Source organism: Gouania willdenowi, chromosome 15, assembly GCF_900634775.1.
Source record: "Gouania willdenowi chromosome 15, fGouWil2.1, whole genome shotgun sequence".
NCBI classification, from domain to species: domain Eukaryota; kingdom Metazoa; phylum Chordata; class Actinopteri; order Blenniiformes; family Gobiesocidae; genus Gouania; species Gouania willdenowi.
Genome location: NC_041058.1, coordinates 16,724,625 through 16,738,454, shown reverse-complemented (window position 1 = coordinate 16,738,454; position 13,830 = coordinate 16,724,625). Strand labels below are relative to the sequence as shown.

General features: G+C 35.0%; 2 protein-coding genes across 2 annotated transcripts; one reads left to right on the top strand and one right to left on the bottom strand.

Annotated features, from left to right (window-relative positions):
• The first annotated feature begins 2,335 nt into the window (after positions 1 to 2,335).
• Positions 2,336 to 4,397, top strand: LOC114476865 (uncharacterized). The gene is made up of 4 exons (XM_028468857.1): positions 2,336 to 2,407; positions 2,487 to 2,541; positions 3,467 to 3,504; positions 3,602 to 4,397. Exons 1-4 carry the CDS (start codon positions 2,400 to 2,402, stop codon positions 4,263 to 4,265), a joined length of 765 nt encoding a protein of 254 aa, XP_028324658.1. The 5' UTR covers positions 2,336 to 2,399; the 3' UTR covers positions 4,266 to 4,397.
• Positions 4,398 to 4,607: 210 nt separating this feature from the next.
• Positions 4,608 to 8,593, bottom strand: fuom (fucose mutarotase). The gene is made up of 6 exons (XM_028468874.1): positions 8,439 to 8,593; positions 8,222 to 8,290; positions 6,121 to 6,191; positions 5,938 to 6,039; positions 5,777 to 5,850; positions 4,608 to 4,853 (listed from the first exon to the last, which is right to left on the bottom strand). Exons 1-6 carry the CDS (start codon positions 8,521 to 8,523, stop codon positions 4,787 to 4,789), a joined length of 468 nt encoding a protein of 155 aa, XP_028324675.1. The 5' UTR covers positions 8,524 to 8,593; the 3' UTR covers positions 4,608 to 4,786.
• Positions 8,594 to 13,830: the final 5,237 nt, after the last annotated feature.

Below are 13,830 nucleotides of genomic sequence, written 5' to 3'. Positions count from 1 at the left end.
TTTCTGCGAAAAGGCTTTCATAAAACCCGATAAACTAGTGCAAAAAAGATGAGCACACTTAAAATGGGATAAAAATGCAGTAATTCATCAAAAATTAGAAAAAAGTGACAAACACCTAAAATCAGAGGTAAGGCTATAATAAGGCATAAAATTTGAAACATTTTGGATTTTTTTTTTCTGAGATAAGGCTATCATAAGACCCTTGAAACTTGTACAATTAAGATGAGCACACTTAAACTGGGATAAAAATGCAGTAATTCATCAAAAATTAGAAAAAAAGTGACAAACACCTAAAATCAGACGTAAGGCTATAGTAAGGCAAAAAATTTGAAAAAAGTTGGAATTTTTTTTTTTCCGACATAAGAGTATCATAAGACCCTTAAAACTAGTGCAAATATGATGAGCACACTTAAACTGGGATAAAAATGCAGTAATTCATCAAAAATTAGAAAAAAAGTGACAAACACCTAAAATCAGAGGTAAGGCTATAGTAAGGCATAAAATTTGAAAAAAGTTGGAATTTTTTTTTCTGAGAAAAGGTTATCATAAGACCCTTAAAACTTGTGCAAATAAGATGAGCACACTAAAAATGGGATTAAAAAGCAATAAGGCATGAAAAAAGAGAAAAAAAGTGACAAACACCTAAAATCAGAGGTAGGGCTATAGTAAGGCAAAAAAGTTGGAATTTTTTTTTCTGAGATAAGGTTATCATTAGACCCTTAAAACTAGTGCAAATGAGATGAGCACACTTAAACTGGGATAAAAAAGCAGTAATTCATCAGAAATTAGAAAAAAGTGACAAACACCTAAAATCAGAGGTAAGGCTATAGTAAGGCATTAAATTTGAAAAAAGTTGGAATTTTTTTTTTCTGAGATAACGTTATCATAAGACCCTTAAAACTAGTCAAAATATGATGAGCACACTTAAAATGGGATAAAAAAGCAATAAGGAAGGAATTCATCAAAAATTAGAAAAAAAGTGACAAACACCTAAAATCAGACGTAAGGCTATGTAGGGCATACAATTTGAAAAAAGTTGGAATTTTTTTTTCTGAGATAAGTCTATCATAAGACCCTCAAAACTAGTGCAAATATGATGAGCATACTTAAACTGGGATAAAAATGCAGTAATTCATCAAAAAATAGAAAAGAGTGACAAACACCTAAAATCAGAGGTAAGGCTATAGTAAGGCATTAAATTTGAAAAAAGTTGGAATTTTTTTTTTCTGAGATAAAGTTATCATAAGACCCTTAAAACTAGTCAAAATATGATGAGCACACTTAAAATGGGATAAAAAAGCAATAAGGAAGGAATTCATCAAAAATTAGAAAAAAAGTGACAAACACCTAAAATCAGACGTAAGGCTATGTAGGGCATACAATTTGAAAAAAGTTGGAATTTTTTTTTCTGAGATAAGTCTATCATAAGACCCTCAAAACTAGTGCAAATATGATGAGCACACTTAAACTGGGATAAAAATGCAGTAATTCATCAAAAAATAGAAAAGAGTGACAAACACCTAAAATCAGAGGTAAGGCTATAGTAAGGCATAAAATTTGAAAAAAGTTGGAATTTTTTTTTCTGAGAAAAGGCTTTCATAAAACCCGATAAACTAGTTCAAAAAAGATGAGCACACTTAAACTGGGATAAAAGAGCAGTAATTCATCAAAAATTAGAAAAAAGTGACAAACACCTAAAATCAGAGGTAGGGCTATAGTAAGCCCAAAAAGTTGGAATTTTTTTTTCTGAGATAAGGTTATCATAAGACCCTTAAAACTAGTTTAAATATGATGAGCACACTTAAAATGGGATAAAAAAGCAAAAAGGCATGAAAAAAGAGAAAAAAAGTGACAAACACCTAAAATCACTCTGAAACTCTGAAAAGAGTTGGAATTTTTTTTTTCTGAGATAAGGCTTTCATAAAACCCGATAAACTAGTGCAAATGTGATGAGCACACTTAAACTGGGATAAAAAAGCAGTAATTCATCAAAAATTTGAAAAAAGTGCTAAACACCTAAACTTAGAATGCAGTATGGCATGAACAATTTGAAAAAAGTGACAAACACCCAGAATTAGAGGTAATTGTTCCCTGGAACATATCCAGACTCATCCCCTAATACAGATAGATTTCTTTTTAGATTACCAGGCTATCATGACTAAAGTGAACATGATTTTAGAAATAAACTAGTTATTTATTTATTTTCCACTTCATTTTGATAATGGTACCTTCTTAGTTGTGCACCATGCTCTGATAAGGAATGTCCTACTTTAGTTATTTATGTATTGAGACGATACAAAGGTCAAACAATTGTACTCACTTTATGGGATGAACTTTGCTCTTTTATTTTCTCAGCAGCTTAGTCGACAGAAACATTGAGTTGACAGCACAGAGACACCATGTTCAGGTATGCCAAGTATTAAAATGTGCACTATTTAATCATATGTAGGATTTTTCTTGATGTTTCAAATCATTTGTGCTGGTAGGATATCTCTGGTCGTTTGTGTTTGGCTGATACTCGGCATCACTGCTAAGCCTTGGGTATGTGCTGGTTGCCGTTCATGATTAAATACTGTTTTGACAGCTTCAATTCATAATGTTTGTATTTGTGACAATTTACTTGACGTTTTATTTATAAAGGCTGACATTACGCTGTCATTATTATGACATGATACCTGTCATTAGCATGAATAAGCTGTCATTAAAGTGTCGTTGTTCATTACCCTAACGCTACCTAACCCCACTAGATCCATCCACCTAACCGAAAAAATGCCATCATAGCTCAAAAGGTGGCATAATTTAGCGAAAGGTGTCATAATTTAGTGAACGACACTTAATATCTTATTCCATTCAGATTTCCGCAATATAAAAGCAATATTTCCAAATGTCAACAGAGTATAATTGTGCTTTGAACGCATTTTCATTGAAGGTTGTTTTGGACAGGAGCCTCGGAACTTCTGTGAAATCTCATCTCGCAAGACTTCGCAGCAGGAAGACGGAAGCTCCAAACTTTCTTATAAAACTCTGCATTCCTTTGTTGTTTGCAGTAATAATTTTAAAGTATAATGCTAAGAAATGTCTCGGTTTCCTCTTCTGTCAACACGTTTCCGCGCCATGTTTTCTTGGAGGTAAATGATCATGTAACCAAGTACGTTACGTGACAAGTATTTGAGGAAAAAGTGTTTCCATAGCACTTTTGTGTTACATTTCAAGAAGGAAACGTCTGATATTCCTCCTCATGAAATTGTAAAAATTTATTGAGTGTTTTTTTTGAAAATCAGGTGTTTCCATTACCAGTTTTCATTGTGCTATTTATATTTTGTGCATTTCCATGGGTAATGGAAACCTACTGAATGACAGCCTTCATGACACCTTATTCATGCTAATGACAGCGTAATGTCAGCCTTATGTATAAAACTTCAAGTACAGTGTTACCCAGATGTTTTGTAACACTGTTTATTTTTAGGACAAACTTAAAGATGAAGCCTTTCAGGAAACTGTGGTGTAAGTTGTTGTTGTTTTTTTCACTTTAAACTAAATAAGAGTAATTTTTGTTGATGTTCATTGAGTGCTGATCTATGTTATATAAATCAAATCACAGGTCTATAGATGGCAATGGAAAGCTTTCCTGGGGAATAGAAGTAGAGCCTCCAGAGGATATGGATATCCTTCAGTATGAGATTGACCCTCGAATGCAGATTTCAAAGAGTATGACTGAGAACGCAGACAACAATGATCCCATGCTGGCAGAAGTAGACTTGGACGAGCGCCATCATCCTTCAGTGGCCGAACTCCTTCGAGCTCAGATGAGAAACTTTAACCTCCCTCCTTCTGTTGACATCCAGGAAAAATCCTTCAAGCTAAACTCCGACATGCAGGTAGCAGAGCTGGATGAAGATGAGCACAGCCACCCTGAAGTCGGAGGTAGAGCAGATGAAGAACCTGAGGAGGATTGGGATGAAGCCTACCGCCAAGCAAGGCAGCAGTTGGAAGTGTATCTGGCCCCTCTGATGGCTGAGGTCGAGGTCGAAGGTGCATTCCATGAAACTCAGAACGACGAAGGGCCTTTACCCGAGCAGAGGGAGGAAGTAGTCAGAAAACACGTCTATCCAGAAGAGGACATGGACGACTTGTACCACAAAGACGTTCCTGTTCTTTACCAAGACAACTCTGAGGCTCCAGCTGCATCTTCTGCTGTGGAAACTCCCTCTCAGAGGAAACACAGCCAGCCAGAGGAAGATCTGGATCATATTTATCACCAGTAATCATTCAATAAGTCTGTTGATCTTTTCATTTAAACACACTGTACCTCTACACTTGGGCTGTAGTATAAATAAATACATCACAAGTGTCGTATCTAATAAACTGCCTTATTAGCAATAAAAATCGAGTATTTATGTTTTTTCAAATGTTTTTTTATTAAGGATCCTCATTAGCGGGTGCCGTAGTAATCAGCTAGTATTCCTGGGGTCCACAGACAACAATAAAATACAAATACAGAAAATCCCATTAACTTTAACATTTCAATTACAAATACAATTAATAAAATACCCAATAAGACATTTTAAAACACACATTTAATAATCCTCATGAATAAAATTAAAAAAAAGAATAAAAAAAGATTTATTTTTACATTACAAGAAAACGTGTGGCTGCTCAGGGACACGCAACACTTTAAATTAGAAATCATTGTTTTAATCTGTTTTCAATGATGAAATAAATGAAATATGTGAATATATAAACTAGAAATGGCCTGCAGATATTCAGATCAATGTGTCTGATTGCATCACTGTAGCTGAGAAGGAAGGAGGACACCTTTCTTCAGAATCAGGTTACCATACGGGGCCGTTTCACTGAGGACAAAGAGGACAAAAAAATAAAAAAGATAGAAAGGAAAGATACCTGGAGCTACAAAACAACAGTATTATAGATTTAAACATTAAAACTTGTAGATATTGGCTGTGTTTGAAATGGAACACTCTGTACCCTGTACTACATCCCAATGACTATATACTGCCTCCTACAGTATATACTATAAGTATGGTTAGGATGAGGACCAATGATGACCGTTCCCACTGAAGTATACATCCAAGTTTCCCAAAATGCATTTCCAACCTACAATGACAAAAACCTGAAGCACACTGAGACAAAATATCTCTGTTGATTTGACACCTTTGAAAGTTCTGAAGGTGTTTAAGCGAGAAAGTGACCAAGTAGAATATAAACATGTGGTCATTTGATCTATAAAACTCACGGAAACAAATTTCATGCCGACATCTCGCAGATTTTTGGAGACTCGCCGTGGTGCAACTGACTAAACTTCCAGATAACTTCAAAACAAGAGCCCTATTTACAAAAGCTTCAGAAAAACTAATGGTAGACAAGAAGAGATGCTTTTGTTTTGAAAAGGGGATCTTTGACTTTTAGCTTGAATCTGCTCCCAAGACGATTTTACGTTCTGCTCGCAATGCATCATGGGGTGGTTGAGTATGACTAGTGTGCCCACCGTGCATACTTCAAAAATGTCTCGATATAGTATACGTCCGATTATTTCTTGTGTACTCAATCTTTGCATACTTTCTAACGTGAACGCACTACATACTCATTTTGACGTCACACTTAGTATGAGTAGTACATTAGTATGCAATTCTGAACACAGCCTTTTTCTTTCATTGAAGCGTGTTCTATGAAATAATATTTTAACACACTATGCACTCGCTCAGCTCACATTCTTTTAATATTTTCTACTAAATAATAAAACAATGATAATACAAACCCTGTAGCCACAACAGCAAAGGCCTTTTTGGCTCGTTCATAGAAAGCAAATCGTTCCACCTTCTCGAGTGGAGCCTGATTAAATATCAGAGCACAGAAAGTTAAGGTAACAAACGGATTTGGTTTTACTTAATCAAACCCAGAGTTCAGATGCTGTCCAACCTGCGACCCAGCCTGGCTGATGAGTTTTTCATAGGTGTCCCACACGAGAGGGCCACCAACACACCCCTTTTTGTCACTCTCTACCAGATCCATGACTGCAGCCTGTTGAAACATGCCAGATCAGATTGAAAAAGAATGGAACTTCTTGGCTCTATTTTTGCTGCACATGCTTCAGTCCAGTACCGGACAGGGAACATAGGCGTCAAGGGGGAGGAGCTTCAGAATGGCCTCCAGTAGCTGTGGAATTCCCAAACCTGCATGGATAGTACACATATCAGAGAGAGTACACACGTTACTGTAATCAAGTTGCTTTTATGGGTACTTGTACTTTCTTGAGTATATTTCTAAATCAGTTTTTGTACTTGTACTTAAGTATGTTTTAAAAGAAGTAAAGTCATTCATTGCATTTGTACACTCAAATGTTACTGAGTGAATTATTATTTTTTGTGGTCATACATTTTTATTTATGTCTTCATAAAGTAGTTTCTACCTATTATGTTGTTAACCCCATGGCACATTTGTCATTGCACTGTTTCAGAAATCATAAATGTAGCTATACTATACTAAGTAATAGTATAATATATATTATAATTAAAAATATAAAAAATCCTCAGCCGCTAGGTATAGTATACTGAGCAATTTTTTTTTTTTAATTTTGAATCGAATGTATTAGTGTTACTTTATTCAAAAATTAATTGTACATTTTGACAAACCTTTTATTTTATACAGATGCCTTTTTGTAAAATAAATGAAGTTCCAATAGACCTTTCTCACAACTTCCGTATTTTGTAACGGAAATACGCAATCGTTGTAGAAACCTACTTCCTGTTGCGGTCAGGGCAACGGGTAAACAATAGTAGCGTACCGGGTTGTTCTTATAATGGCCAAAAGTAGCCTTATCTATCAATCCACTCCTTCTCTGTAAACGGTGAAGCTCGACGAAAATGGGTTCAGGCTATTTGGCGGGTTGAAGGACCAACTATTACAATTTAAAAAGGGTGCACTTAGCTACCCCGCTAACCATTTTATTATAGTCCTAACCCTAACCCAGGAAATACCCTAAAATGTTTATTTTTTTTGAATATGCATTTTTAAAGGTAGAATTTGCCGTGTTAAAAATGTTAAAATGAAAATATATATATATATATATATATATGACAAAAGCATGACTTGAACCCATGTTAGCAGAACGAAGGATCCTTGAGTGTGGCACCTTAAACCATTGGTTCCCAACCTTTCTTGTCTTGTGTACCCCTTGAGCCTTTTCGTCATACCATGAGTACCCCCGCACTCATACGTGTTCATGATTCTCCAAAAGTAGCACAACTGAATATTCAACGCAAGTCATTTTATTTCATCTTCTTAAATTAAACAATTAATATTCAGGCTTTATCTTCTTATTTAACTCAAATTAAACATACAATTGTGTTGCATTCAAGGCAAAAGAAATGATAAATATAAGAATGAAATTATAGTTTGTATCATTAATACATTATGATCGTATTGTTATTAAAGAAAAAATAAAAAGAATAAATAAAAAAGATAATATAAATGAATAAATACAAAACAAATAATTAACCTGCCTGTGTTATGTTTTACTTTTACTACAAAGGAGCTTCTTTGAAAATGTCCCTTTTAAATAGGCATTTAAATTTTAAAAACAAGTCATAGCGCACACGTACCATTTTATTGACAGACTTATGAAATGACAGAACATTTTTTATTATCTTGGAAATAAATTCGTAATTTTTCCAAGTACCCCCTGCAATGTGCTCACGTACCCCTAGGGGTACACGTACCCCTGGTTGGGAATCACTGCCTTAAACCACAGGTACATTACGCTTATGTAGAAAAGGTCTGGAAAACGTACATTTTCACATCATTAGTCCCGGAGGCTATTGAGACGTTTCAATAGACACTTAGTTTTAAATTGCCCGGCTTTCTTGCTGTGTTGACATTTTACCGGAAGTCCGCATACACTGCGATTGTGTATTTCCGGTTATTGTGAAAAAGGTCTATTGTGCAAGATTTCATCTCTTCCTTTTTAAGTTTATACATGATATGTTTACTGTATGTAAGGGAACCGTTGCAAGACTAAACGAGTAACTTTTACTTTGAGTAATATTTAACTGAGCTACTTTTTACTCGTACTTGAGTATTTTATGTATGACTTACTTTTACTTTTACTTTTACTTAAGAAGGATATATCAGTACTCTTTACACCTCTGCACATAATGGCTACAATGACCCACACTCCTGACATATCCATCACACTGTCACACACCATCAGCTCTAATCTCCTTTGGACCACAGGCACAAATGGAAGAAGCTGGGAAGTTGACATCTGCAAGCACTGAAGAATAGGAGAAGTCAGGAGAGCTGCAGGTGGAAAAGACTCTGCAGTGCTTTCACCTCTTTACCAGCTGCTCAGAGGAAAACATGCAGCACTAACAAATTCAAAGGTCAGGAATATGAATCACTATAACTCTAACAGATCTTACCCAGCTCATCTCCATGGCCCATCAGAGCCAGAGCATACAGCAGCTCAGGAGACAACACGGACGGAATCCCCTTCAGCACAACCATAACTACACAAAACCTCCAGAGAGTGAGTGAGATATGAGAACAAGAGCACTCACTCCACTTCTCGCCGTCAGCGTACAAACGTCACTGTATTAAATATTACTTCCGCCCGGAAACAAGATTTATACGGGTAGTCTAATCTAAACAGCCTCCTTAACCTCAACAGCATAACTTGAACATCACAATAAATAAATACAAATTTAAAAAAAATAAAAAATATCGCCTATATTTTTCCCAAAACACGTTCAAGTTATATTCACTCTAAAAAGTACAGGATTGCAGACTATACCTTTAAGATTCCGCCCCTGCACTGTTTCCACTGTGAACCATCTTGACTTTGAGCTGTCCGTCTTTGTAAACAGATTACCGTGATCACATGATCAAAAAGCGTCATTTGATTGGTTCACTCCATTGGTTCAGTTTTTTCACAGCAATGACTCGCATCGTACCCCGGAAGTAAGCAGTTCACTGACGAAGCCTATTGAAGCCACAGAGAGAGTTTGTGTTGCATTTTTGAACGATAAGACGTTTAAATAATCATATTGGATATTATTATTATTATTATTATTATTATTATTATTATTATTATTATTATTATTATTATTATTATTATTATTATTATTATTATTATTATTATTATTATTATTATTATTGTTATTATTATCAACGTATATAAACTCATTAACGTGTGCATTACAGCATGTTAGTGGATTATCCCCCGCTAAACTAGTAGATTAATAGTAGAATAATGTAACACACAGCGTTAACCTCAAGGTTCAGTTATATTAATGCCATTTCATCCAAGGATGTGGAATTAGAGAAAATAAGTTTGAAATAAAAATGAAATACATAAATAGAATAAAATAAATAAAATACTTTTAAACTTGATTTATTTTTGCTCTAGTAAATTGAAATAATGGATTTTTGGAGTACGAGCTAGGATGATAAAATTAACATTAAACAACAACAATGAGGAAAGCTAGCAAAAAGGTTACTCATGGATTGAATTTTTTAAGCTTTGAGTTTCTCCTAGCTGTAAATAACATGTATAAACTCAGCTAATTATGATCATGGCAGAGGGAAAGGGAAGTTGAAAGCCCAAAGTGAGATTGAAAGCACACAGAAGTTTAAAATTCACCAACAATGTTGAAAATATTGTCAATAATGCAGTTATTGACGCCAAATTACCGAAAATTCCAATGATGTCAATTGATTTGAATAGGCCGCCAGTGACTTCCGAGGTACGAATTCAGTCTTACATGAATCACGTGACGGTGAAGGATTTTAGACTTCCGTTGTCGCAACTCTCTCTATATACGGCTCTGGTATTTCCTAACATTTCAGTTCACGACTTCTTTCAGTAATAACTGTTCAATAAGTTTGGGTTTCACTTGGTGAAGTCTAATGTTACAGAATGTTTCGCACTGTTGCAAATTCACTGTGTTTTATTTTTTACACAATAAAATGGGGCATTTTTTGGTGCATGGTCAATCAGCCTAATTTCACAATTTGATTTGATTCTGAATATTGAAGTCTCGAACCAATTACAAACCGTTTTTTCGATTATTGCTGATTATTGATCTTCCATTTAACATCAGTTAGCAACTTAGCTGCTGAAATATTTGACTTCTCATTTGAGTGAAACCTCACAGTGCCGTCAATATAGTGTGATTGAAATATATAAATTGGGGACTCGATGGGGTTGTATTACAATTTGAAAAAATGTAAATAATTGAGCTTTGAAAATTTAGGATTTTCAATGTACTCTTATAATCTGTTTGAGTTAAATGTAGATGGTGTAAAAAAAAGCAGATTTGAAGTCACAGTTGCTGAGTTTGGATTTATAGAGTGAAAGCTCCAGGACTAGGAAGGGCCCCCAGGAGCCAGGCCCTTCTGCCAGCCTGAAACCTTCTCCTTTCTCTTTGGACTCATGCTGCTCTCTCTTTATGATGCCTTCTTTAAATAAGTTCTTCACGCTATGAGAGTCTGCACTGCATAAATGTAACGTTTTGGCCTTTTTTTGTTTGCACAGAGAGGCTGAATTGATTCTACATTTATTATCTTGACCTTTCGCCAGCCTCAAAGCGGACTCCCTTTTGGGACATTCTCAGTGGACTTTTGTGCCTCCTGCAGAGAGAGGAGACAAGTTTTTTTTCTCCGTCTCCTCTTTAAAGTTTTGTTCCCGCAGGCTGACAAGAAAGCAAAGCTCCAGGCGAATATTCAATGAAAAAAACAATCAATTAGGCCACGGCTGTGTGCAGATATGGGCCACTGCCATGTGGAGATCACAGAGAGAGAGAAAGGTTCCTCCTGGAGGCTGAGCAGCCAAAGAAAGACACACTAACTAAATTTGTTCTGCTGTTGGCTTTGAAGTCCAAATCACGCTTTTATATGTTTCTGAATAAGCTGGCCTGAAAGCTCTGTGTTTGTATTCCAAAATTGGGTAAAATCTTTCTTCAACTTATTCATAGGTGCCAACAGGGGTGGGGCAACGACTTTAAAAGTGAGGATGTTCTAAGGCAGTGGTTCTCAAACTTGTTTGGCTCAAGTACCCCCTTTCTCTATTTCTGAATCCAAGTACCCCCTTTGTTGGACTACAACATTTTGCTACAGAGCATAGTGATGGAATGAATGAGTGATAACACATTTTAAAGAATCTAATTCTGTAAATAAGTGGAAAAAAACATAGTTTTTATCATATCTTGTATTTTCACTTCATGTTCTAATTAATATCATTTTCATCATCATTATTATGATTATCATTTTTAACTAAAAACAAGAAATACAAAACCCCATATTTTTTTAATAAAAATGTATTATAATTATCCAGTAATGCTTTCTTTGTTAATTTTCCATTGTCCCTCTCAAGTACCCCCTGTAGTGCCATCACGTACCCCTAGGGGTACATGTACCCCCATTGAGAAACACTGTTCTAGGGTAGGGCAACAGTTGTCTCCCACTTTAGTTTATTAAATGAATTTACTAAAACAATAATAAAGCTGTTATTCAGTCAGTGATCATGATCATCATCATTCTCCCAGAAAACGTTTTGACCCCTTTTTTTTTTTTTTTTTAAATCTTCTTCTTTGGCCATTTTCCACTTCCTTTTTCCCATTTCCCCCCCTTTTTCAAAAAATTTGACACTTTTTTTGTTTTTTTCAGATGTTAGCTTTCTTTTGCCCATCAATATCCCTTTTACCTAAATTTTGTCCAAGTTCTTTTTTGACAATTTTCTCCAATTTTTGTCAATTCTTTAACCATTTCTTCCACTTTTCCTCCAAATAACCTATCTTTTGCCCACATTCGTTTCATTTCCCCCTACATTTTTCCTCTTTCTTCTTCCACATTTTTGTCATTTTTTCACAATTGTTTGCCACATTTTGCTCATCTAAGCATTATATACCACCCGTTTCCCTTTCTTTGTCAATTGTTTTGCCACTCTTGACTGCTTTTGGCACATTTTAGTCACTTAATTTTCATTTTTATGAAAGTGGGGGTGTTGCGTCCCCCACAGGTGAGACCCAATAGGGTGCCAAGAATACCACCTGTTAATCGACAACTCTAATTAAACCACAAGTTCATTATTGCAATTTTCCAAAGATAATAGAGAGACTTTAATGTAATGATGAAACAAATGAGGTGTCATTTATTTTTTTAATGCATCAACCATCCATGTTTAAGCCCTGAGGGCCTAAAACCAAACTTTTATTTATTTATTTTTTTTTAGAGCGTGTAATAGCACAACAGCGCCACCTTGTGGTATTACACAACTTGAAAATGTAGGCAAAAAGCACCAAGAGGGTCCTCTCCGTAAAAGACCTTAGGAAAAATACACAAAAAACAGCAAAATTACTGAAACAAAAACATTTAAAATTACAAGAAAAAAGGATGACAAAAATACATAAAATGACTCCAAAACAAATAAAAATAAAAAAGGTGACAACCATAACTGAAGAAAAAAAAAAAAAATATATATATATATATATATACACAAAAATCATTAATTTGCAAATCAAACAACAAAATATACAAAATGACAAAACTTACAAAAACCACATAAAAATAAACAAATCAATAAAAACTCTCAAAAACCCTTTGTTCTTTCCTGTGTTAATGTTCAAATTGTACCCCTGCCTAACGCCCATCAATCACACCGGCTTTTTTCACTGGTGGTTTATGTTTATGAGACGAAAAAAAGTCAGGAGAAGTGGAGTGGGTCAGCTGCAGAGACATCCACGGTGGAAATACTCCTGTTACCCCTTTGTTTCACCTAGAGACAAGCAGCAACATTATGCAGGAGGTGTTTGTTGATCAGTGCAGACATATAGAAACATACAGTATACCAGGTTAATAATCAGGCCTCTCCACAGGTCAGTGTCATGATTTAAATATAGTATTGTGTTTCATATGCTGTGTTTGCTGTCACTCACAGGTAAACTATCAGATGAGTGAGGGAGAGGGAGCAGAAGGAGAAGATGGAGAGGATGCTGGTGATGATGATGCTGGTGGTGATGAGAGAAGTTGTTTTGCATTCTGTTATCAATAAAATGTATCTATAAATGCTTGGTATACCAGTGATGACAATGTTGAGTCTGGACTCATTTAAAGCCCAACTAAAGACATATTTATTTAGGAAAGCTTTTAAGTGTTAAATCTTGTGTAGTTTTATTGTGTTTTTAAATGAAGCACTTTAAGATTCATTGGAATGAAAAGTGCATTATAAATTAAATGTATTATTATTATTACCTCATTTAATGTTCAATTAAAATATATATATGATCATATTTAAGTAACATTGACTTGATAAGCTATTAATATAAAATATTTTTTTTTTTTCTAGGAAAAAGAGTAAAGAAGAGGCCCAGCCAAGGCCCTCCAAGTGAGGTGGAGCAGGTTATCCTGCAGGACCTCAGGAGACCTCCTCCTCCTCCTCCTCCTCCAGCTCTGACTGAGGATGAGATGTTTTAAAGAGGCCTGCTTCCTGCCCTGCAAAAAGTGAGCCAGAAATTAGGAATACATTATATTCCAAATTCATAAACTTATCATCCAGTAACGCTAAATTTGGAAACATGTAATAAGGTTTTTGATTGGGCTGGTTGGGAGGAGGGGCATTCTTTACAAGGCAGGAACCACATTGTAAACAGTTGTTTTTACTAGTTTGTTTATTACTGAAGTATTATAAAGTTAATGTAAATAGTTTCTTTACAATTGAAGTATTATAAAGTTAAAGTAATAGTTTGTTGAAAATCAAAGTAATATATTAATGTAAATAGTTTTCTTTCAAAACTGTTGATTAAAAACACATTATGA